The 24,210-nt window shown below is 40.9% G+C and overlaps 2 protein-coding genes across 2 annotated transcripts in view; one reads left to right on the top strand and one right to left on the bottom strand.

Annotated features, from left to right (window-relative positions):
• The window catches only part of LOC121021166 (olfactory receptor 52D1-like), a 64,552-nt gene extending 46,922 nt beyond the window's left edge, over positions 1–17,630 (top strand). The window contains exon 2 of the mRNA XM_040461394.1: positions 17,026–17,630. Coding sequence (XP_040317328.1) covers positions 17,026–17,630 — 605 coding nt within the window. The remainder of the gene's footprint in view (positions 1–17,025) is intronic.
• A 4,565-nt stretch (positions 17,631–22,195) lies between these two features.
• LOC121021192 (olfactory receptor 52H1-like) lies at positions 22,196–23,146 on the bottom strand. The gene has a single exon (XM_040461423.1). It carries the CDS (start codon positions 23,141–23,143, stop codon positions 22,196–22,198), a length of 948 nt encoding a protein of 315 aa, XP_040317357.1. The 5' UTR covers positions 23,144–23,146.
• Positions 23,147–24,210: the final 1,064 nt, after the last annotated feature.

Raw genomic sequence — 24,210 nt, 5'->3', positions numbered from 1 at the left:
ACAATGGCCGCGAGATAGATAAAGCAGAAGGGGATGCTGATCCAGACGTGGTACTGCCCGAGGCCAGGGATGCCCAAAAGGGTGAAGTCACCTGTGTGGTCGCTACTCAGGTTGTACATGGCCGGTGTGGTCTGAAACATAGATTCTGTATCTGAAAAACAAATTGTGTATGATAAACCTGAGAAAATTGTATAATTCTTCCTCCACTCTCTCCTTCAGGCTAGTTCTCTTCTTCCCTATCTGCCAAGAAAGAACCTCCCAGTTCTAGTAAGAGCAATACTCATGTCTTGAAAAAGATTCCCCATTAAAATAAGAAAAGAAGAGGAAAGGAAAGGAAAAGGGAAAGGAAAAGAGAAAAAGGAAAGGGAAGGGAAGGGAAGGGAAGGGAAGGGAAGGGAAGGGAAGGGAAGAAAAAAAAGAAAGGAAAGGAAAGGAAAGGGAAGGGAAGAAAAGAAAAGAAAAGATTCCCTAGGCATGATACTTCTGGTTGTAATCACTCAGTCACTCTGGAATCTTCCAACTGAACAAAATTGTATTCCTATGTTAATGACCAAGTGTTCCTTGGGTCAAAGTAAATTGTTTCTGTATAGACTTGAGTATAGATAAAAACAATCTAACCACATGCAAAGAAAGAAAGAAGCGAAGAAAGTGGGGAACAATTGGGAAAATAAGGAGACAATTGACAATTATGACTCCTATTACATAATAGGAGTCCAGGCTTTACAAAGTATTATCTCATTTAAACAGTCTTCTGAGATATGTATCTTTTTCCCAACAAAAGCAGTTCAACTTTTTTGCAAGAAAGCTAAGAAGGAGCAGGGCAAGTGAGGGTCTCTGCAGGAACTCCCATTGCTGTGTAGGACTGCCAGGCCAAGGTCTGTCTGCAAGGCAGGAGAGGATCAGCGTCCTGCCCCATTTGGTCCATTTTGTGACCAGGGGTCCAGGCCCTCCCTACTTGGAGCCCAGGTAGGAAAGAACCTTTAGTGTTTTTTCCCAGGGTCTCCAGCAGAGTGTTTGCACTGTGCTCAGAGTTGATACAAACCTTCTTGTTGGGCAGGTCAATGTCAAATTCAACTCCTCCCACCATATTGAGTACCCTACTGACTGCTTAGAGCAGCCTTCATAGGTCATGTCCATGGAGGACTTGTGCTTCAGCATGACTATGGATGTGGTCTCAGATATGTGTTTTTATCCACCTATTTTTTTTTTTACAGAATCTGAAACCTGAGAGATGATCTTATCTAAGATCTCATCTCTAGTAACTGGCAGAGCTAGCACATCCAAGTCCTCAGTTAATAATCATTTATGCTGTGGTGCCAGTCCAGGTGATTGTCTCAGGTGACACACTACAGGTTGCCAAGGACTGAGAAGAGGCATGGGTTGTAGAGAAAGAAGACAGTACGGAAAACCTAACACCAAACTGCAGTGTGCCCAGCACACTAACCCTATTCTGACTGCACTTACTCTCCTGATATCCCTTATACTATAGCATCTGGCATTTTCAGACCAGAATGTTCTCTGAGACTGATGTTTGGTACCTCGCCATGGAGAACAATATGGAAATAGATACACAGCTCAACCTCCACTCCCCTCTTAGGATTTACTGAGGAAATTGGTTCAAGTGTGCTTTTTTTTTGTCCTTAAATATGTATTTATATTATTGCATTTTAAGATAATATTAATGAATAAATAATATTTTAAGAGGTTAACATATGTAGGAATGTTGTAGTTGACATTTGTCATTTTATCCCATTTATCATCATTGTTTCCTAGAATTAAAAAAAATAATCTTTATCATGTTTTGAAGGAAAATAAACTGTCCACAATAGCAGTATGATATAAGCAACGTTATTTATTTATTTATTTATTTATTTATTTATTTATTTGGGAGAGCTCAAGCAGGGGATGGGGAGAGGGGGGAAGAGAGAATCTTAAGCAGGGTCCAAGATCAGTGTGGAACCCAATGCAGGGTTCGATCCCATGACCATGGGATCATGACCTGAGCTGAAGCCAAGAGTCTGACACCCACTGAGCCACCCAGGCACCCCTAAGTAGCATTATACCCCTTTTATAGAAACTAATATAGATGATAAATGGTCTATTTGAGTAATAGCAAAATCCAGATACCTCTGACTTCAAATTGTGTGTTTTAAACTATTCTATCATACTTCTTCCTCAAACTATACACATGTGGTTTGAAAAAAGGAAAGAGGAAACAAACTCTTGAAGACATGTATTCAAAGAGAGTGATTGAGGGCCCTCTAGTGAAAGAAATATAGAATTGCTACATTCTGAAAACCAGGTCAAGAAAAAAAGCAAGCAAACAACTTCTATAACAAAACTAATATTTTTGGAAACCTCCACAATACTATGCAAGTCTAAAGTTCTTTACATGAAATAACTTCCATAATCATCTTAAAACCCTATGAGAAAGGAAATAATGTTACCTACAGTTTGAAGGTGCAGAAACTTAGGCACAGAGAAGTTAAGTAACCCGCCAAAGGCCACATGACAAGCAAATGTTAGAGCTCCACATTAAACCTGAGAAGTCTTTACATAAACTGACACGTAATAAAATTCTCTGTAGAGTATATGGCAAATGGCACATGCATGATATCTACATAGCAGAGGATATAAACTTAAGCCACATGAAGAAAACACAGACAAATATTGTATGATCTCAAAGACAAATGCTGTGTTTGCAAACTAAAGCAACAAACATAACAACAACATGAAAGCATGGAACTCATAGACACAGAGAACAGATTGGTGATTGACAGAGGCTGGTGTAGGACGTGAGTCAAAGGGGTAAAGACCGTCAAATGTACAAACTTCTAGTTATAAAATAAATGAGGGGATGGAATGTGCAGTATGGTGGCTCGGGTTAATAATAATAATGTAATGTAAAAACAGATGAACACAAGGGAAGGGAAGCAAAAACAGTATAAAAACAGAGAGGGGGGAGCAAAACATAAGAGACTCTTAAATACAGAGAACATACTGATGGTTGCTTGAGGGGTTGTGGGTGGGGGATGGGCTAAATGGGCAAGGGGCATTAAGGAAGACACTTGTTGGGATGAGCACTGGGTGTTATATTTGGGGATGAATCACAGGATTCTACTCCTGAAATAATTATTGCACTATATGCTAACTAACTTGCCAGTAAATTTATAGAAACAAACAAACAAATAAATGTATTGCATACTTGAAACTTGCTAAGAGAGTAGATCTTCAAAATTGTCATCACAAGAAAAAAATTTTTCAACTATATGCGGTAATATGTGTAACTGGGTGTATTGTGGTGATCATTATGCACCAAGTTTAACATCCTTCCCACTCATCTACCCCAAACTTTTCCCTCAATGTAGCATAACATCATCTTAGACAATTTCATTTTGTTACTGTGAAGTCAGGTGTCCAGTTCCACAGGTGTATCTTGAAGCATTAGAACTTAGAATTGACCTGCCTCACAAGTCACACTTGTAGACATGCTACTTGTATCTGCTCAGGTATGTGGTTCAGTGATTATCATTTGTTCTTCAACAACCTTGAGCCCTCCAAGGTATTGATGCTTTCCGTACTTTTCGCTCATTATCCTAGTGTCTCTGCATTCCTCCTTTCTAGGTTAAATTCTAATTCATCACATCAAGCACTCTCTTAGACATATTTTGCTTGCCCTTGATCCACTGACTTTCCATCACATATGTAGGCAAAACTCAACTCCTAGATTCACCAATATAATAAGTCCTTCAGATCATTATGGAAAGGCACTTAACTAGACATGTTTGTGTTCCCATAAGTTCATGATCATCAACCTTCAACTTCACCCCCAACACTGCCCGATGACCCAGCAACATGATCTTATTCAGCTCAGTCTCCCTGGATGACTTTTTTCCCTACTTTTCTCCAAGCACGTCCACCAACTCCAACTCCCTCTTTCTCAATAGATAACCTTTCATTTTACTTCACAGAGAAATTCAAAGCCATTGTATGTGAAATCATGTAAGACAGCCTCACATCTGTGCGTGCGTGTGTGTGTGTGTGTGTGTGTGTGAGTGTGTACGCATTTGTCTTCTACCTAGCCTTTCAAGAAGTTTACTCCTTCAACATTTAAACAATTAAAATGTGCTCAAGTATTTTCTGGTCTAAATTACACAGAAACAATTATATTCTCTCATTCATAGCTAGATATGTACTTGTCTACACCACCTACGTTCTTCTCATCTCCTGCTTACCCTTTAACCTATGTTAATCTTACCTCTGTCCTTATCTTTCCACCAAAGCAGCTTTTCCTAAGATCACCAATGAAATCCGCGTCCCACACTGAGTCCTTGCTGGACTTAGCAGCAGCATTTGACCCTATTCCCTATCTCCTCAATCTTGAAATCTTGTCTTAATGTTTTATTACAACATTTGGAATTTTTCTTCAACCATCCTGACATCTCATCTCATCCTTTGCCTGTTCTTCCTATTTTGTGTGTCTTAAGTCCTGGGGTGCTTCAAGGCTCTGCTTGAAGCCCCCTTTTTTTCTCTTCACACTTTTCCTAATCTGTATCATCCACTCCCAAGATCCCAATTAATAGCTATACATGACGTCTACCAATTCTTTACCTATCATTTACATCTAACAAGACACATACATTCAACTCCATTCTGGATATCCTCTTGTGGATATCTCTTAGCACTCAAATTTAATTCTCAAAAATCAAAATGAAAACTCATCATATTCCTTCACAAACCTGATGACCCCTACTGTGTCTAATATTTCACAGAATATCAATATCATCCACTAAGGGACCCGAAGCAAAAATCAGAATTTCACCATTTATACCTTTCCCTTTTTAACCCCCCATGCACAATCAATTATAGTAATCCAATCTTTTTGGAATCAAAACTAAGGTCTTTAACATAGCTAACAAGGTCTCCACAATCTGGTCGTGTTACCTCTTTAGTCTTCCTGTTACACTCCAGGAATGTTTGCCAGAAAAAGAAGTCCTGCTTTTTCTAAAAATGTATATGTTAAAAGCAATTTCCATGTAAGAAATAACAGTAAGTTCCTCCCCCTTTTTATTTCTAGGGTTCCAACTATAGTATTTACGTATTTCCTTGAATTTTGATTTGAGTGTCTGCTGATACCCAAACTTCTTCTCTGCAGATGAACAGAAATGAGGCCAGAGATGTTGGAAAGCCACGTGATGAAGACAAACGAGACCACTGCTATCCCTACAGGGGAGCAATCGCACTGCAAGGTGTTCAAAGAGGTATCCATGCAGTGAGCTGTCATGCATCGATCCTGCACTTCTCTGAACAATTGCCATTCCAGATAAATAAAAGTCTAAACAGATAACGTGCTATGTGAATACAGGTGAGCTAACACATGTTCCCTCAGTGCCAAAGTCTCCTGACTGTAAGAGTATGCAAATATTTCCTCCTTGACTTTAGAACGAATACCCTCATCCCTCCTCCTATCACCAAGCAAGGCTAGGTTCTACTTATCATTCAGGTCTCTAAGTCCCCTTTCATTCAACTTAAATATTACTTTCCTGGGTACAGTCTTCCTGATCTCTCCGCGTCAGAAAATTCTGTTTCCAAATTGTATCCCTTCTTTTCTGCAGTTCATCACACTTGCAACCACTTGTTTACTATTTATTTTCTCTCCTAGACTGCAGTCTCTGTAAAGGCAAAGATCATGCAAATCTTGTTCTTCCTGCTTTTGTTGTTATCATGGTTTCAAAAATGCTTTCAATACCTGCAGGTTAGTGGCACTTAAAAAGTGCTCAGTGAATATTTCTGGAACTGAATGTTGCTGTTGAGTCAAGGCAAAAAGAATATTCTCTGGAAATACATTTGAAATCATTAAATACCTGTTCATGAGTAAATAAAGGAAAATAAACCTATGCAAACTGGCAGCCAATAATATGCCAAACCAGGAGAATGTTAAAGGCATTTCCACTAAAGATCTAAAGATCACGGTTATCATAACAGTTGTATTAACATGGCTCAAGAAGTTTTACCCAGAGAAATAAGGCTGCTTACTTTTGCTCACCCCACTTTGTCTCAGCTGAGGTGAAAATTCTTCCAGAAAACTTTTTCTTAACCACAAGACTGAGTCCTCATATTTACACATACAGCTGGTATGTAAAGGCATTTTCATAATCACAGTTTTATTTCTGTTTAAAAAATTTTAATGTTTATTTACTTTTGAGAGAGAGAGAAAGACAGAAGACAAGCAGGGAAGGGCAGAGAGAGAGAGGTAGACACAGAATCTGGAAGAGGGTCCAGGCTCTCAGCTGTCAGCACCGAGCCCGTTGCGGGGCTTGAACTCATGAACCGCAAGATCATGACCTGAGCTGAAGTCAGACGCTCAACCAACTGAGCCATCAAGGCACCCCAAATAATTTTATTTCTGACACTAGTTTAATCTCTATAAACTCTTAAGACTTATTAAATAAATAAATAATGTTTAAATCATTGCACACAAGCTCCTGTTTGATATGGGACCTTTGTACTTTTTCAGCCATGACTCTCCCTACCCCACCTCTGCTTTCCTTTCTATTTATATTCCATTAAAATACAGTTTAATTAGTAAGTGGCTAAAATATAATAAACGAACGAGTGAAGTATAACACACACACGCACACACACACACACACACACACACACACACACACACATGAAATGCTAGGCAAAGTTTACACAAAATCACATCATTCCTACTTCTTAAGAACCCAGATTTTAGAGTCACGTATCAGATTTGCATTGATCAGTGACTGTTTTTTCATTATACCAAACAAGTTATTTGATGTCTCTAAAGTGTCTGTTTCTGCACAGAATTTTCGTGGGCATTAAATGAGAGAAGTCCTCAGCTCAGTGTTAACCTACCAATAAATAGTGACCATCATATGAGGTCATTATTATTACAAACACTTGCAAATATACACGGATGCCAGAAACCCGCACAGTAACAGAAAATTTCAAATCACACCGAAAACACAGAGTTGGAGTCCGCTCTTCCAGACCCAAGCTCCCAGACCATGTGGTCGTGGCTGTTGGATTGTGTCCTGAAGACAGCTCCAGTCCTACTTGTTCCCTTCTGCTCCATTTGTCCATCCTCATGCCAACCCCTGAGACTGTTTAAATCTGGCACCCAGGCCTGCAGACTGTATTTCATGGGGAAAACCGGATTGAGCCCACCCCTGTCTTTTCCTAGCATCTCCTTGCCAATCTTCTTGGGTCCCGTGTATGTCCCTCAGTTAGCTGTCCTCTGCCTTTGTTTTCTCCAACACTCACCAAACCCAGACCTTTGGGGAGGACCAAGTATGCAGAGAAATGGCACCTCTGTGCAACCAATCCTCTTATTCCTCTTCCTGGACTTCAGAGGGAGCACTCAATACTTGTGGGCCCCTGAGAGGCCACAGCCACGCACCCAATCAGTGAGCCGTGGACTGCACAGGAAGCACTTCCCAGGGGTCTAGCTCCTGAGACTCTGACGTCCTGAAGGCTGGGGTGGTCTGAGTCCCTGCAGACTCCTGTCTTCTAGGACAGGCAGCATCCTGAGCTAGCAGAGTCCCCTGGGGCTTGCAAGATGGCAAGCCACTCTCCACCACTCTGTGTGTGTGTGTGTGTGTGTGTGTGTGTGTGTGTGTGTGCAAGAGAGACAAAGAGACAGAGAAACAGAGAGACAAAGAGGGAGAGGGAGAGAGGACTTGTATGTCTCTGTGAGTTACTGTGTTTACGTTATAAGCATTCAGTCAGCTGTGTAAGTATATGTACCAGTTATTTTAGTACGAAAATGCAAATAGACCTGTGGGAGGAGGGGTACAGGTTCTGGTTTCTGATTCAAGCCTAAAAAGAGTCTGCCTTCGTTATCACAGATCAGTCCTATGGATCAAACACTTGAACCGACATGTAAAACTCCTTACACATATGCTGGCGAGCCCTAGCAACTGACACTTTAAAATATTTCTAGAACCACATTCCTCCTTTGTCACCACTCTTCAGTCCCTTGTCACCTCTGTGACTGGACCCTCCTCATTGATCTAAAGATCTCAGTTCCACCCCACCTATTCATCCTCTCCTTGCAAGCCATAATAATCTTTCTAAAATAGAAATATGATCATCATTCCTGCCAAGTTGATAAAGACTTTAGTATAAAAGAAATCCCCATTGGCATCACACGCAAGATCTAGCGATTTCAGGCCCTTGGCTTCCTCTGCAGTGACACCTCTTGCCACTCACCCCTCAAACACTCTAAATTCCATACTAATGTATTTCGAGTCCCAAACACACATTAAATTTTTGCAAGCATCATCCCTTTACATACGGTATTCCTTCTTTCTAAAATACCCTTCCTATTTTGGGGTGTCTGGGAGGCTCGGTCAGTTAAGCATCTGACTTCAGCTCAAGTCGTGATCTCGTGGTTCGTGGGTTTAAGCCCTGCCTCGGGTTCTGTGCTGACAGCTCAGAGCCTGGAGTCTGCCTCAGATTCTGTGTCTCCCTCTCTCTCTGCCCCTTTCCTGCTTGTGTTCTGTCTCTTTCTCTCTCAGAAATTAATAAACATCAAAAAATTAAAAAAATAGAATACCCTTCCTATTCTTTTCTGGCTGACTCAACCTAAAATTTAGCATCACCCATTTGGAAAATCACCCCTCACCCCATCATGCCCCCCTGACTTTATGCCTGCCTTGGCACTAATCACACTATGTTACAATGATATGTTTAACGTTTTGTTTCTGCTTCTAGAAGGCAAGTTTCTAGATGACAAGGATCTTACTCCTGATATTTGCCATCAGATTTCTATGGTTGTTCACAAAGTAGGCATTCAACTATGTTCTCGATTATTAGTAGTTAAAGCAATATTATAGCATCTGTTTTTATGACACTTATTTTATAGCATTTTATACATTGAAGTCACTATTCTAATACCAATTAGAAACTAATTTTACATTGCTCAATGCATCTGGAAAAGGCCTGAAATGTATACCTGTATTTTTACAAATATCCCCACTTCCTAATTACCCACCTCTTCACAAACTCTTCATGGTCGCTGTCTTCCTAAAGTCATAGCATAATATAGAGAAGAAAAGAGATAGGACTAATTGCTGAGTCTTAAGAAACAATTAATTTACAGTGATATAAAAAACTCAGATTAAAGTAGAATATTTTCAGAACTGTACATTACAGGGAAACCTCTCTTTTATTGTAACAGTTCTATAGTCTTCTTTCAGTTCAAACCCCTACCTTATGCCAGTTTCTTTTTCAGAAAACTTTACATCCTATGACAAGTATGATTAGTAGGGAGGAAATAAAGAATTGTGACATCTAATTGCTGTCCTCGATTTACTTTTGTTCTTGGGGAAGCGCTTGCCATGTTTTCTATGAATGCTTCATTTATTCATATAGCATATTTTGGAAAACAGTTGTTATTCTGAGTAGAATCAATGGGGCCATTCACAGTATGGGTATCATGATTTATATGTGGAGCCTAGGGCATTTGAATGTTGATAGCCTGGTGTACATAGAGGCCCCCAAGGTCAGATGACAAAGCATCACAAAGACAAAGAATTCAGGTTATAAATATAAACAAGAATGGTGGTTTCATAATATGTTCATAGAGGCGCCTGGGCGGCTCAGTTGGTTAAGTGATTAAGTGTCTGAATCTTGATCTCCGCTCAGGTCATGATCTCATGGTTTATAAGTTGTAGCCCCACATCAGGCTCTGCACTGACAGCATGGAGCCTGCTTGGGATTCTCTATCTCCCTCCCCCTCTCTCTCTCTCTTTCAAAATAAATAACTAAACTTTAAAAAAAAGTATGTTCACAAATTTTATGATACTCCTCTCTTCAAGGGATAGAGCTTAATTCCCCTCCAGTTGTGTATGGGTTGGACTTAGTGATTCATCTCTAACAAATAGCATATGGTGGATGTGTGCCTTCTGAGAGCAGGCTGTGGAAGACATTGAAGGTTCCTTTTTTGTTATCTCTCCTGAATTGCCCACTCTGGGAGAAGCCAGCCTTTGAGACAGGACATTCAAACCACCTGCCTGAGGAGGAGCTGAACCATTTTTGTGTGTTTTTTTTGTTTTTGTTTTTGCTAACAAACAGCGCTACCTAGTGATCGTCTTGGAAATAGCTCCTTGGCTTCAGCCAAGCCTTCCTATGTCTGCAACCCCAGCAACATCCGGACTGCAACCAGTAAGAGACCCAAGACAGAACCTTCTAGGCGGGCCGCTCCTGAGTTCTTGACATACAGAGACTGTGATAATGTTTATTGTTAACTTGTGAAGTAACTTCTTACACAGTATAGATAACTGATATGAAAAGGAACATAGGTTATCCTGTATAGTCCTACCTGTGGATAAGGAATTAAAGGTCAGGACATTGTAACTGCTGTTATTAGCCACTGGGCTACTTAACGATAATCCACTGTAATTCTATTTAAATCACTCCCTTTGAAACTTACCTCAACAAGGGAAGTCACCAGCATGTGTGAGATACAGTAAGCACCAGGTGTGATATCTGTAAAAGGATTGCAAGATCACTTTCTTCACACAACAAACATTTATGAGGGTAAGAATAATATGCCAAGCTCAGGAAACCAGGCATTATGCTACACCCTGGATATTCAGAAATAAATATCAGTATTTCACTTGAGGACATGATCTACTAAGCTCAACAGGCTTGTAAAAATGAAATTTCAATACAGAATGAGACTCATAGGAAACCCAAAGATGTTCATGGAAACTGCGTGGAGGAATAATACCACAGTCCAGGGATAAGAAAAGATCTTGAGGGGCAAGTGAACTTAATATGAGTCTTGAGGATGGGAAAAAAGTTAAAGGAAGACAGAAAAAAAAAGACACTTCAGGCCAAGAGACCAGCATGTGCAAAAGATTAGAGGTGTAAGGGGATACGATGTGCTCTGGGACATGGGTGTCACTTAGCAGACCCGGGGGCATTCTGGGTCATGTGTGTTACTTATCAGACTCAGGTACATTTACTAAAGTGCTGAGAAATGAAACTAGCCTGAGGGGCAGGCAACCAACCAAGCAGGCAGTGTATCAATACAGATATATTGAGCCCCTGCTAGGAGCAAGGCGCTCTACTAGCCACCAGAAGATATAATACCTCTCCTCATGGAGCTTTCAGTTCATGGAGGAAGAATATATTCTGCATATAATCAACAGAGTATATGTGTAAAAATAATCACTACCTTTGATAACTGTTATGAAAATCTGTAGGATGTTATGCAAGTCAATTGACAGAGGTATCTGGTCAGACCTGGGGAAGATGAGAAAAGATTCTGTAAGAAAAGTATTTTTAAAAGGATGTCAATTTTAACTAAAAGCTAATAAAATAGGTAATATGTACTGGGTTCTTTATGTCAAATACAGGGCCAAATCCTTTAGAAACATTATCAGATTTAGTCCTTCCTCCCTCCCAGTGAGGTAGATCTCCTTATTATTTCCATATTACAGACATGAACAATGATACACAGAAAATTCTTCCAGTTGCTCAGCTGCTTAATGGAGAATTTCCTACCTTAGATAGTCTGGCTCCTGAACCCTACTTCAACTTCACATTACACTACATTGTCTCCAGTAGGCCCAAGGAAAAGGGAACAACATTCCAAACACAGAGAAAAGTATATGCAAAGACCCTTAAGCAAGAAGGAGGAAGATGTGAATACAAGCTCCTTGAAGCAAGTATTTTGTTTTCAGTTGGGCTCATATACTTAAACAAAATTGAATAGGAGTATAACAAATTATGGGCAACAGACGCCATTTTTAGTAAGTGAATAGCCTGTTCAAGGAACCATCTTGAAAGATGACATTCAGCTTAGTGGGTGCATTCCCTGCCCCAGCTTCCCATTCTCGTGTATGCTTTCACCCAACCATCGTCTGTTGGTGAAGTCTATGGGACAGCATGGAGGGGGCAGTGAGGAGAAAGGCTTGAGGCCAAGCACTGACTGCCGGCTGCAATGTACAATTCCAGCAGGCCCATTGGATGAATTAAATATCCAGGCTCCAGTCTCTTTGTGTGTGTGTGGAGATCTCCCCAGCTCACAAGGTTTGAAAAGCGATTTGTGATGCTGTATGTAAGGCACTTTGCACATTGTTTGGGACATTACAGGACAATCGCTTTTAAATTGTTTTATGTTATTCTAGTAACCGTGTAACAGAGGCTGTGGATGCAGATATGGCCAAGGCATTTTTTTTTTTTTTTTTTTTTTTACTGTACTCAGGTTGATCACAGATTCCTGGGGAAGCAGGCAATTCCGGGACAGAGTGATGAGATAATATGACCTTAAAAGGCACTGGGAGCTGTGAGGACACAGAAGAGGGTGTTGATATCATTAAAGGAGAGAGCAAGATGGTGAAGAATTTTACATTCGAACTGTGTTTTCAAGGAAAACCAGGCAAATCATGGGATGAAAACCGTGCTAGTCAGAGTGAACATTGTTTGAAATGTGCAGCAGCAGGTGAGAACATGGTGAGAGTGGAGAAACAGCTGGAAGTGGGTGAGGCTTAGAGGGATCTGGGAGATCACAAGAGCTTGGAGAGGGCAGCAAGAAACTGCCCCTTGTGTTCCAGAGCTTAGATCTTATTCTCAAGGCTACGGGATGAAGGGGTTCGTGGAGGGTTTTGCTTGGGAGATGACAGAATAAAATTGATACAGGAAAGTCCATGGACTTACTGGTGGACTGGAGCAAGAAGCACTTGGAATGAAGCTTTAAAGGAGCAAACTCAGTCTGAGGATTTTCACTGGAGTCCAGGCAGAGATGAGGAGGAGCTAGGCGGGCTGAGAGGACACAAGAATGAATTAAATAATGCCGCCTCCAGAGCTGGGGCTCAAATGAGGCTAGGGAGGTGCGGAGGATGCAAATGTTAAGGCTGAATTCACTCTCAAGGTCTTAGGTGTTCTCTTAAATTTTCCACCCCAGGCACTTCGATGGGGCTCAAGGTCTTCTTGCCAGTTCAGCAGGAAAGGAGTGAAGTATTTTCTTGACTCATTTGTCCCTGTCTGCAGTTTAAGGGGAGGCAGGAGCAGGAACCAAGTCCCAGCGGTCATTCCCTCGGCCTTTTCCGTGAGCAATACATGATCCTAGGCTCATTCTGCCTTTTATGCAGTGGGAGTCTCCCTTCTGTTGAGGAAATGGATGGAAGTTGACCGAGCTAGGTGGCGCAGCTAACAGGCGGACCGTTGCCGGTGAACTTGGACACAGACACGTAGCAGTTACTGTAATCACTTGCATTGCAAGAAGCCATTCCTGTGTCTGTGGACTGGCCACATGAACCGGAGGTTAAAGGAAGCAAGTATTCAGTGTACGTTTTTGACTACCCTTCCTCAGGATCTTCATTCTCTGGATCTGCATTTCCCCTCTGCTCTCCTTGTAGCAATTTCTCCCTACCTCTAGGCTCAGCCTCCTCTTGCTCTTTCCAAGAGTAATAATAACACCTGTACCTTGCTCTCTGAGCCTCCCACAGTGATATTTTAGATGGTCTCATTCTAGTTTGTTACTCACAGGAGAGAGCACGATGAGGACACCAGCTGTCCACCCCAGAAGGAGACGGTCTCTTAACAGGGTCTATTTGAAGAGACTGTTCTGATCTTTTAAGCCCTAGGTGGGACTCCAGATCTGAGCTGTGCCTGAGTAGGTGGTCTGGGGAAAGGGAGCTCTTGAGAGATCAGGGAAGTAATGGATTCTATGGTTGCTCCTCAAATCTTATCCTCTGTGGGTGGCTAAACCCTGACTTTGACTTATTGGTTGCCTGTCTATGAAGTCTGGGCTCACGCCCACAGCTTCTTCCATTTCAAAAGCATGAAACACCACATGAGACATGTTGTTTTGTTCAGCAAGTCAATCTTTGTAAGTAAGGAAAATGGTCTGATTTTTAACATTGAATAATATTAGGAAGATATCTTTATATGAAGTAAAGAACAAATGTATTATGTATTGTTCTATACACACCTCTTTTCTTCGGTAAATGTAATTCGCTATTCTTTTCCATGCCAATTTATGGTGCCAGTGAATATTTCAAGTGATGGTAATCAAAACCAGACTTACCAGCTTATTTTAAACAGTCCAAGGGCAACTATAGATGGGTCATTGGCCTGAAGCTATCCCAACAGAATGTTAGATTACTGTGGATTAGAAGGGATTTGGGGAAAACCCTCTAAAGATGGAAGATATAGGGGTGCCTGGGTGACTCAGTCAGTTAAGCTTCCTACTTTGGCTCAGGTGATCTCATGGTAGGTGAGTTCACACCCGCATCACGCCCTGCACTGACAGCTCTGAGCCTGGAGCCTGCTTCGGATTCTGTCTCCCTCTCTCTCTGCCCCTACCTTTCTCTCTCTCTCTCTCTCTCTCTCTCTCTCTCAAAAATAAATAAACGTTTAAAAATTTTAAAGGTGGAAGACATAAATCAAATAACTTAAAAAAAATTTTTTATGTTTATTTATTTTTGAAAGACAGAGTGTGAGTGGGGGAGGGGTAGACACACACACACACACACACACACACACACACACACACACACACAGAATCCAAAGCAGGCTCCAGGCCCCAAGCTGTCAGCACAGAGCCTGACGCGGGGCTCAAACCCATGGATCACGAGATCATGACCGGAGCCGAAGTCAGACACTTAACCGACTGAGCCACCCAGGCGCCCCCAAATCAAATAACTTTTAATGAAAGCTTGCACTTTTAGTGCTGTCTTTAATAACAACAAAACGACTTCATCAAATTATTGTCATATATTTTACAACAGTAAAACAATATACTTTTCCATATAGTAGAAAATAGAAACTATCAAGAAAAAACAAAAATAAAATAAAATCACCTATTAGTTTACTACATGGATATAACAATAATTATTTCCATGTTTTATCCCTCAGAAATCCTATCTATTTTTTATGTACCATTGATATTGTTCAACAATGACATTAAGCATAAGCATTTTGTGAACTTTTTAAAATTTAATATCAAGTGGCAAATATTAACTGTGATTCATTTTTTGAATAAAACTAATTCAGCTATCTTTGTGTATAAGCTGATCTTTCCTGATGCAGAATGAGAAGGTTTTTCTTTGTGAACAAGAAAATTAATTTGGTTTTTTAATGAAAGTTAACTTTCTTTTTAGTGAAGATTTTAGGCTATTCAAAATGAGGGCAGGATTGGACATTTTATTTTGACTTTCTTTGAGGAGTATAGTATATTCCATTATCTCTTACCATTTCAGTGATCAAACCCATTTAGTACGAGGTGGAGGGTTACTGAAAAATCTCTGGGAAGAGAGATTTGAGGAAAGTCAACTGCATTACAATCCCTGAAGGATAGAACTTTCTTGTTTACTAGTTTTATTCAAATTCAGTGCTTGCACCATATGAAATAAAACGTGAAGGAATTAAAAACCAACAAAGAAAGGAATGATCAAATCTATTTTTTTCTAATTTTTTTTTTAATGTTTCTTCACTTCTTGAGAGACAGAGACAGAGTGTGAGCAGGGCAGGGGAAGAGAGAGAGGGAGACACAGAATCCGAAGCAGGCTCCAGGCTCTGAGCTGTCAGCACAGAGCCTGATGCAGGGCTTGAACTCACGAACCTGAGCCGAGCTGGATGCTTAACTGAGACTGAGCCACCCAGGTGCCCCCCCCCTTTCTTTTTATCAAATCTATTTTTAAAGGAGTTTAAATAAGAAGTGGTTGGTAGCGGCATCCAGTTACTTCTATGATTTCTGTTTTTAATTTCCTCAAGCTACTTATTTCTGATCACATTTCTTTAAAGTAATGAAGGTAGGATGTATTAACAAAGAAAACTGAGATAGAAACAATGTTTTGAATAATCTGGGTGAAAGCCTCATCCTGAGTTTAAGAAAAGTACTGTGCTGTAAACAACTCCATCTATTCTCAAGTAGCAGCATCCCCACCTGTAATGATGGTGGTTTGTAATTTAATAAAATCTTCCACTGTTGAAACTTCACAACAAAGGATATCTGTAATCAATGGTTAGTAATTTATTTAACAAACACAAAACCCCTTTACTGGCACCGTGCTTGTATAAACTATACCCTGATACACAGAATTTCTATTTTACAGGCTTTGAACTCCTTTTCCCTTTTATGAACATGGAGCTATCTCTATACATATTGTAGGTTATTAACAGATGTTTAGTTGATCAATAGATCAATAGGTGATTAAGTAAATATGTGTGCCAGATAACAGGATTGTTGTTTAACTAGTTCAATCAGAAAAAAAAAAACTCTTCTTTTTATTTGGTGTTTAATATTCTTTACAAAAATTTATAATTTTCTTCCATTTCTTAAAATGCTTAGTCAGAGACTACAAATTATTATTACAAGTTTTAAAGTTTTGCATGACCGTCATTTTTCATTTATGACCATTGTGTGAGAAAACAGTACCAGGCTCAGGATTTTCCACGGAAGCATCTTTATGAAATTCTTTGATCTTACTTTGAATTTTTAGAACCTTTCTCCACAATGTAGAATACCACACACAATTAGGTCTGCGTCGGAGAAAACTTACTAACGGAAATTTTACATAGCAGATGTCTGAGTCCATTAACTAATAAATATATGCTAGTTGATTGTGAAGGGCTAGCTCTCAAACTTTCTTTCTCCTTACAGACAAGTGATGAAGGTTCCATAGCATAATTCAGGCATGGTTGATCCCAATGACTCCACTGTCAATTATGATATGTTTGTCCTCAATGGCATCCCTGGCCTGAAGGAGCTACACATGTGGATCTCCATCGCCTTCTGCCTGATGTACCTGGTGGCTGTGTCAGGAAATGTTATCCTGATCTGTGTGGTGGCAGAGGAGCACAGTCTTCATGAACCTATGTACCTCTTCCTCTCTGTGTTGGCTTTTTCCGATCTGATTCTATCCACATCCACAGCACCCAAAGCCCTGAGCATCTTCTGATTTGATGATGTGGACATCTCTTTTGGTGGCTGTATAACCCAGCTCTTCTTTATGCATTTTGCCTTTGTGGTGGAATCAGGAATTCTCTTGGCCATGGCTTTTGATCGCTATGTGGCCATCTGCTACCCACGGAGGTACACCATCATTCTTAGCCATGGTGTCATCGGCAAAATAGGGCGTGTTGTAGTGCTCAGGAGTTTTGCAACTGTTTGCCCCATTATCTTCCTAGTGAGGTGCCTGCCCTTCTTCCAGACAAACATCATTGCCCACACGTTCTGTGAACACATGGGGCTGGCTAAGTTGGCTTATGCTGATATCACCGACAACATTTGGTATGGAATCTCTGTGCCATTACTCAGTGTAATGCTAGATATGGTGACAATAGTCATCTCCTATAGGCTCATCCTCCAGGCGGTCTTCAGGCTGCCATCCCATGATGTGCAGATGAAAACACTCAGCACTTGTGGTTCCCATGTCTATGTCATCCTCATGTTCTACCTTCCCGGGATTTTCACTGTCATCACTCAGCACTTTGGCCGAAAAATCCCTAAGCGTGCCCACATCCTGTTGGCTGATCTCTATGTTCTCGTTCCCCCCGTGATGAACCCAATTATCTATGGAGTAAAGACCAAACAGATTCGTGAAAGAGTGGCCCTTGTGTTTTCTTCAAAAAGGAAGTGTTGCTAAGGATGATTGGCTCTCATTGTGATATTTTAAAGGTGAGGAGGAAGGATCCTATTTAAAAAAGCGGACAAATAAGTTGTCATTTAGGATAGATTCTACCTGCTATGGAATTAGTTTTTTTTTTTTTTCATTCAATAGAAATGACCCAAATTGTATGAGTCCCTTATTTCAAAGGTAAACAGGTTCTTGAAAACCTGTGTATTCATAGGCATAAAACTACTATTTTAAATGTCTATAGGGTTCTTCACTATTTACTAGTAACATTTCTATTTCTATCAAACAAAAATAAGATTCATAGAATACATCTCTATGTGTCCTTCCCAACTGGTATATTAAATACAAATGAGAGTGAACAGGGGCGCCTGGGTCCCTCAGTTGGTTAAGCCTCTGACTTTGGCTCAGGTCATGATCTCACCATGATTCCTAAGTTCAAGCCCTACATTGGACTCTCTGCTGTCGATGCAGAGCCTGCTTTGGATCCTCTGTCTCCCTCTCTCTCTGCCCCTCCCTCACTCTCAATCTTCCACTGTCTCAAAATGAATAAACATTAAAGAAAACAAACTAGAGTGCACACCTTAAATAAGGGAAATGTTGAGGTTCCCTCTTCTATCTCATTTTATTAACAAAAGAACACCTTGACAATCTCATTACACAAATGGGAATATTTGATGATGCAATCCGCACAAAGGAAATCTTTACTGCTGTGAGTATGTGATTTAGGAAGGGAAAAAAAGGACAAGGCAATTAAGTGTTTCGAAACACGAACTGCCTTGGATGCTGGGTGTCCTGTGCAACCCTTCTAATCTGCACTGGAGTAACTCTCTTTTCAGACTCCTTAACATCTATCTCACAGGGTTGTGGTATGAAGAGCCAAAGAGAAACTGAACACTAGAGCACTTTAGAAATTATAAAATGCTATACAAATGTGTTGTGTCACTGCCGTTAATGGCATTAAGTTCCCTGGCTTGAGCTTTCACCCTGCTTATGGCCAAAGGTTAAGAACAAAACAAAGCAAAAAAACCCCGTCCTTTGCAGCAAAGTCCTTCTATCTCCTGCCTCCCTTCTTTTCCCAGCAGGGTGAATCTAGCCACAGGGAGGTGTCCTCTCAAGGCTTGTCCCTATCAGAGGTGCGCCACCCACTTCTGATGGGGGACGACAACAGACACTATTCAGCTACTCAGGCTGCATTGTCCCTATTCCAGGCAGTGTGGGCTGGCTTCCTACTTCCTTCAGAAGCCCGTCTAGGAATTTTCAAGGAAATTCTACCTTGCTCCAGAACCATAGAACTTCCTTCTCAGCTGTCTGCTCAGATTCCTGGCGTATTGTGGGTATAGAGAAAGTATTTTTGTTTTTCCCGAGCTGGGTTTTCTGAAGAACTTTTGCCAAAATCTTGGCATCCTGGGCTAAGAGCAAGTCTTGGGAAGTTAATTTACAATAGTGCGATAACTACAGATAGAAAACTCCAGAGAGATTTAGCTAATTGCGGAAGTACAAAGACATGGCTGGGTTTAGAGCTGAAGATGAGGGTCTCATCTTTTCCCTGGAGAGATTTATTCCTCATCAGTCTCTCAGGAAACTTTCCCCCAAAAGAGGGGGGGAGACAAGGAGAGGAAAAATAGTCTCTCCGGCTTATACAAGCAGAGAAAATACATTTTTCTTTAATCTTAGATTTTGCACATATAGGACATTTGTATGTATAGGACATGTGACCTAGCCTTCATTGTAAAGCCCTACTGGTAAGAATCAAATATGGGGAACCACAGAGTTATTTGCTCTTTAAGTAAATAATGATCATCTGTCCCTGATCGAGAACACTTTGCCTGTGCATTCAGAACAAGGTTGACAACATGAGTATTTAAAAGGCAACACATGATTGGGGCACCTGGTGACTCAGTCAGTTAAGTGTCAGACTTTGGCTCAGGTCATGATCTCACAGTTCATGGGTTCAAGCCCCGTGTCAGGCTCTGTGATGACAGCTCAGAGCCGAGAGCCTGCTTCAGATTCTGTGTCTCCCTCTCTCTCTGCCCCTCCCCTGCTCATGGTCTGTCTCTCTCTCTCTCTCTCTCAATCAAAAATAAATAAACATGAAAAAAAAAAAGCCACACATGCTCAGTCCAAACTTCCAGTATAAACGGTTTTCTACTTCCACAATACTCAACCATGTAATCAACCATGTAAGTCTTGGCTGGCTGCTGTCCCTGTGCCTGTCCCTGTCCCTGTCTCTCCTCCCCATTCTATTCCTATAGCCTGGGTGGCTCAGTTGGTTGAGCATCTGACTTTGGCTCAGGTCATGATCTTGCAGTTCCTGAGTTCAACCCCGCATCAGGCTCTGTGCTGACATCTTGGAGCCTGGAGCCTGCTTCAGATTCTGTGTCTCCCTCACTCTCTGACCCTTCCCCTCTTGAGCTCTGTCTCTGTCTTTCTCTCTCTTTGTCTCTCAAAAATAAATAAACATTTAAAAAATTAAGAAATCAGACAGATTTATTAGCTTTATACTCATCATTTATTATTTATATGATGCTGAGCATATTATTTAACTTTTTTATTAATGTAAGATTCACATCACATAAAATTCTCCATCTCAACCATTTACAGTGTGTCATTTAGTGACTTTTAGTGCATTTACAATGTTGTGCAAGCATCACCACCATCTAATTCCAGAACATTTTTATCACCCTGAACAGAAACCACGTTCTCACTAAGAAGTTACTCTTTATTTCACCTTCCCTCAGTCACCTCGCCACTACTAACTGACTTTCTGTCTCTATGGATTTGGCTATTCTGGACTTTTGACATAAATGGAATCGTATGATACAGAAGTAGTCTTCTGTGTCCAACTACTTTCACTTTGCATAGTGTTTTCAAGGTTCATCTGTGTTATATTATGTATCACAACTTCATTCCTTTTTATGACTGACAAAGGCCCCATTGTTCAGATTGAATGTATTTGTTTTATCCATTCATCAGTTGATATGCATTTGATATGAGTTGTTTCCATTTTGGGGGCTAATGTAAATAATGCCACTATAACATTATTTACAAGTTTTGGGTTGAACATCTGTTTTCAATTCTTTTTGGTTTATACCGAAGAGTAGGAATGGGTCATTTGATAATTCTACATTTATCTTTTTGAGGAACTGCCAGTCTCTATTCTACAGAGGCTGTACCATTTTACATTCTCACTAGCAATGCATTAGGGTTCCAATTTCTCCGCATCCTCACCAACATATGTTATTTCTCATTTTTAAGAAATTACAGTCATCCTGGTGAGTGTGAAATAGAACAATAAGAAGGGATTGAAAAATTATTTCCTTTCACTCCCTTTCCTACCCAAGTTCAAGCTCAGCTTCAGATTCCAGAGGAAATAGTATGTGTGAAAGTCCAGAAGGAAGGAGAATAGAGTTTGAAAAAGCATAAGACACACAGGGTGATTATAGCATGAGGCGGATGTAAGGAGGAAAGGGGAGAGGAAAGGGGAGAGGTGGTCAGCGAACACCATGCAAAAACTGGTTAGCACCAACAATGCTGTAAAAGGCTTTGAAGATATATTAGCGCATCTGAGTTTTCTTCCAAGAAAAATGGGCAACCTGAATGATTTTTTTTTGAGAGAGAGAGAGAAAGCATGCGCATGTACACTAGAGCATGGGTGGAGGGGGGCGTGAGGGAAGAAAGAGAGAGAGAGAGAGAAGGAGAGAGAGAGAATCCCAAGCAGGCTCTGTGCTGACATGGGCCTTGATCTGTGAGATCATGACCTGAGCCAAAACCAAGAGTTGGTTGCTTAACCCAATGAGTTACCCAGGTGTCCTGTGAATCATTTTTAAGTAGAGGATTGACATAATCTAATTGGGGTTTAGTAAGAACATTCTAGTTTCTGAGTAAAAAATGGATGGGAAAGAGAATAATTTGTAGTTAGCAAATTCCAAATGGGGCTGTTGAAAAGATTCAGGACACACACAGAGAAAGAGGTAATCATATTTTAATGTGAAACATGTGAGTGAATTTAAAGGATATTCAGAAGACATAATCAATGATAAGTGAATTTTGGTTCATGTTTATTGTGAAGTTTCAGTTGGATAACGAGGAGGAGCTACCAAATACAGAGTTGGCTATGTGGGACAGAGAAAGAATTGGGAGTAGAGCTTTAGATGTGGGGATTTTCAGCATGCAGATGGTTATTGAATTTATGAGCTTACTGAGTGGTAAACAACTTATCAATAAAGTACTATTTTTTCTTTTCTTTCCTTTTCAAAATGTATTTAAAGAGGACATTGAAACAGGATAAAAGGACCAAAGGAAGTGTAAACCTATCTTGCATTTATGTTTTTGATCGTAGAAAATTAGGATACTTCCATCTGATGTCTGCCATTTTCTAGGGACTTGAAAAATCCTTACCTTTCTTACTGTAATTCTACCAATGATTTTCTCCAACAGAATTAAGGTCTTGAAATTCATGGGAATTGAATCCGTATTGGAGGGCTTCCTGCTACTGATTTACACAATAAATTCTATAAATCAATACGATTACTTGACTTTTCATAATTTTTCCTCTCCATGTTCTCAGCCAGGGGTCACTTCATCCCTTTAGGAAAGAGTAGGAGGATGACCTTGTCCCTGATCTGCTTGGTTTTTACACCATAAATGATGGGATTGAGTGCAGGAGGGATTGCCACATAGAGGTTGGCAAATATGATGTGAAAGGTGCGAGAGATATTGTGTCCGAAGCGATGAGTGAGGACAGAGAATATGGCTGGTGTGTAGAATATGAGAATGACACAGACATGGGAACCGCAGGTGCTGAGGGCTTTCTGGCGGGCATCTCTGGATGGAAGATGGAAAACAGCATGAAGGATGAGAGCATAGGAAATACCAATGAGGACCAGGTCTGAGATAATAGTCATCACAGGCACAGCAAAACCATACCAGATGTTGATGGAGATGTCAGCACAGGCGAGTCGGGCAACCCCTATATGTTCACAGTATGTGTGAGGGATGATACGTGACTTGCAGAAGGGCAAACGCTTCACCAGGAAAACAACAGGCAAAATGACACCAAAGCTCCGACCCACAATGCCCACCATAATCTTGACAATTGTCCTTGGTGTCAAAACACTTGTGTATCTCAAAGGACAGCAAATGGCCATGTAACGGTCAAATGCCATGCCCAACAAGATGGCGGAGTCCAGAAAAAAGCTGAAGTGAAGAAAGAACAACTGGGTAAGGCAACCAGGAAAAGTGATTTTCTGAGCTTTCAACCAGAATATGCCAAGTGTTTTGGGGACACACGTGGTGCATAATACGAGGTCTGCAGAGGCCAACATGGAGAGAAAGAAGAACATGGGTTCGTGGAGGCTGTGGTCCACAGTGATGAGGTAAAGAAGGGTGCTATTACCAGCAAGGGCCAGCAGATAGATAGTGAAGAAAGGAATCCCAATCCAGATGTGGAATTGCTCCAGCCCTGGGATCCCCACCAAAATGAAAGAGCCTGGATTGAAACTTGTCAGATTCAATGTGGCCATCGTGGTAACTGTAATTCCTTGAAGACAAAATGTAATTTTTTTTTCCCCTAGAACTGAGTGGCCATAAATTCCCTTTAAGTCTTTTCCAGAACCAAGATCCTTTCATTCCCAACACATAACAAACACTAAGGCAAACACAACCTACTTCTTGTCACAATCTCTGTAGCATTTACCAAAGGCTGCCAAGAGACATCAACTAAACCAATAATTCCCTATCTATAGACATTACCATAATGGTATTGTTACTATATTGGGACTATGTCCCAACAGATCCATGACCTGGGATCATTACTGGCCCCTTGTTGTCAACTAAAGTTCCAAGTTCAGTCTGAAATTTCTCAAAGCTGTAAGTATTGAATATCCTACCTGGCATAAGTCTCAGTAACATCTTACTGAGGTATCCATTCAAAGAAATAACAGGGGTCAGGTGCGAATTAGCAAATCTGCATTCCTTATTGCCAGTGCATCATTAGGACTCTGGCAAACCAGCCTACTACTGCCTATTTGCCCCACTTCTTCAATATCTGGAGGAAGATTTTCACCTAAATATTCTTCTGTCAATTCAACAATTCTCCACAACTCATTATTTTTTCACCTGCCAACTTCCTGACCAGCTACCTTATTCTTTCATCACATCATTCTCCCACCACTGGAGCATGGTGATCTGAGGGTTGACTGGGGCTCTTCTTCCTCTTTCAGTCCCTGTGTCTCATCTGCCAGCTCTTCTGATCCTCTTTAAAATCCCTGTTTGATCTGCCTACTCCACTTCTTCTCCACTTCCTCACCTAATCGCTTCAAATCATTAATCATTAATCGCTTATTGGAGCCATGCAATAAGACATCCATCCCATTCTTTCAGTATCTTGCAAGCCTTTTTCTTTATCTCATGCTGCCAGATTTCTCTCTTAAAATATGAAATTCTAGGGGCGCCTGGGTGGCGCAGTCGGTTAAGCGTCCGACTTCAGCCAGGTCACGATCTCGCGGTCCGTGAGTTCGAGCCCCGCGTCGGGCTCTGGGCTGATGGCTCAGAGCCTGGAGCCTGTTTCCGATTCTGTGTCTCCCTCTCT

The sequence above is a fragment of the Herpailurus yagouaroundi genome, unplaced genomic scaffold (assembly GCF_014898765.1).
Source record: "Herpailurus yagouaroundi ecotype Mexico unplaced genomic scaffold, PumYag 255, whole genome shotgun sequence".
Lineage (NCBI taxonomy): Eukaryota > Metazoa > Chordata > Mammalia > Carnivora > Felidae > Herpailurus > Herpailurus yagouaroundi.
Note: the sequence above shows the minus strand (reverse complement) of the source record. Positions and strands in the feature narration are given on the sequence as shown.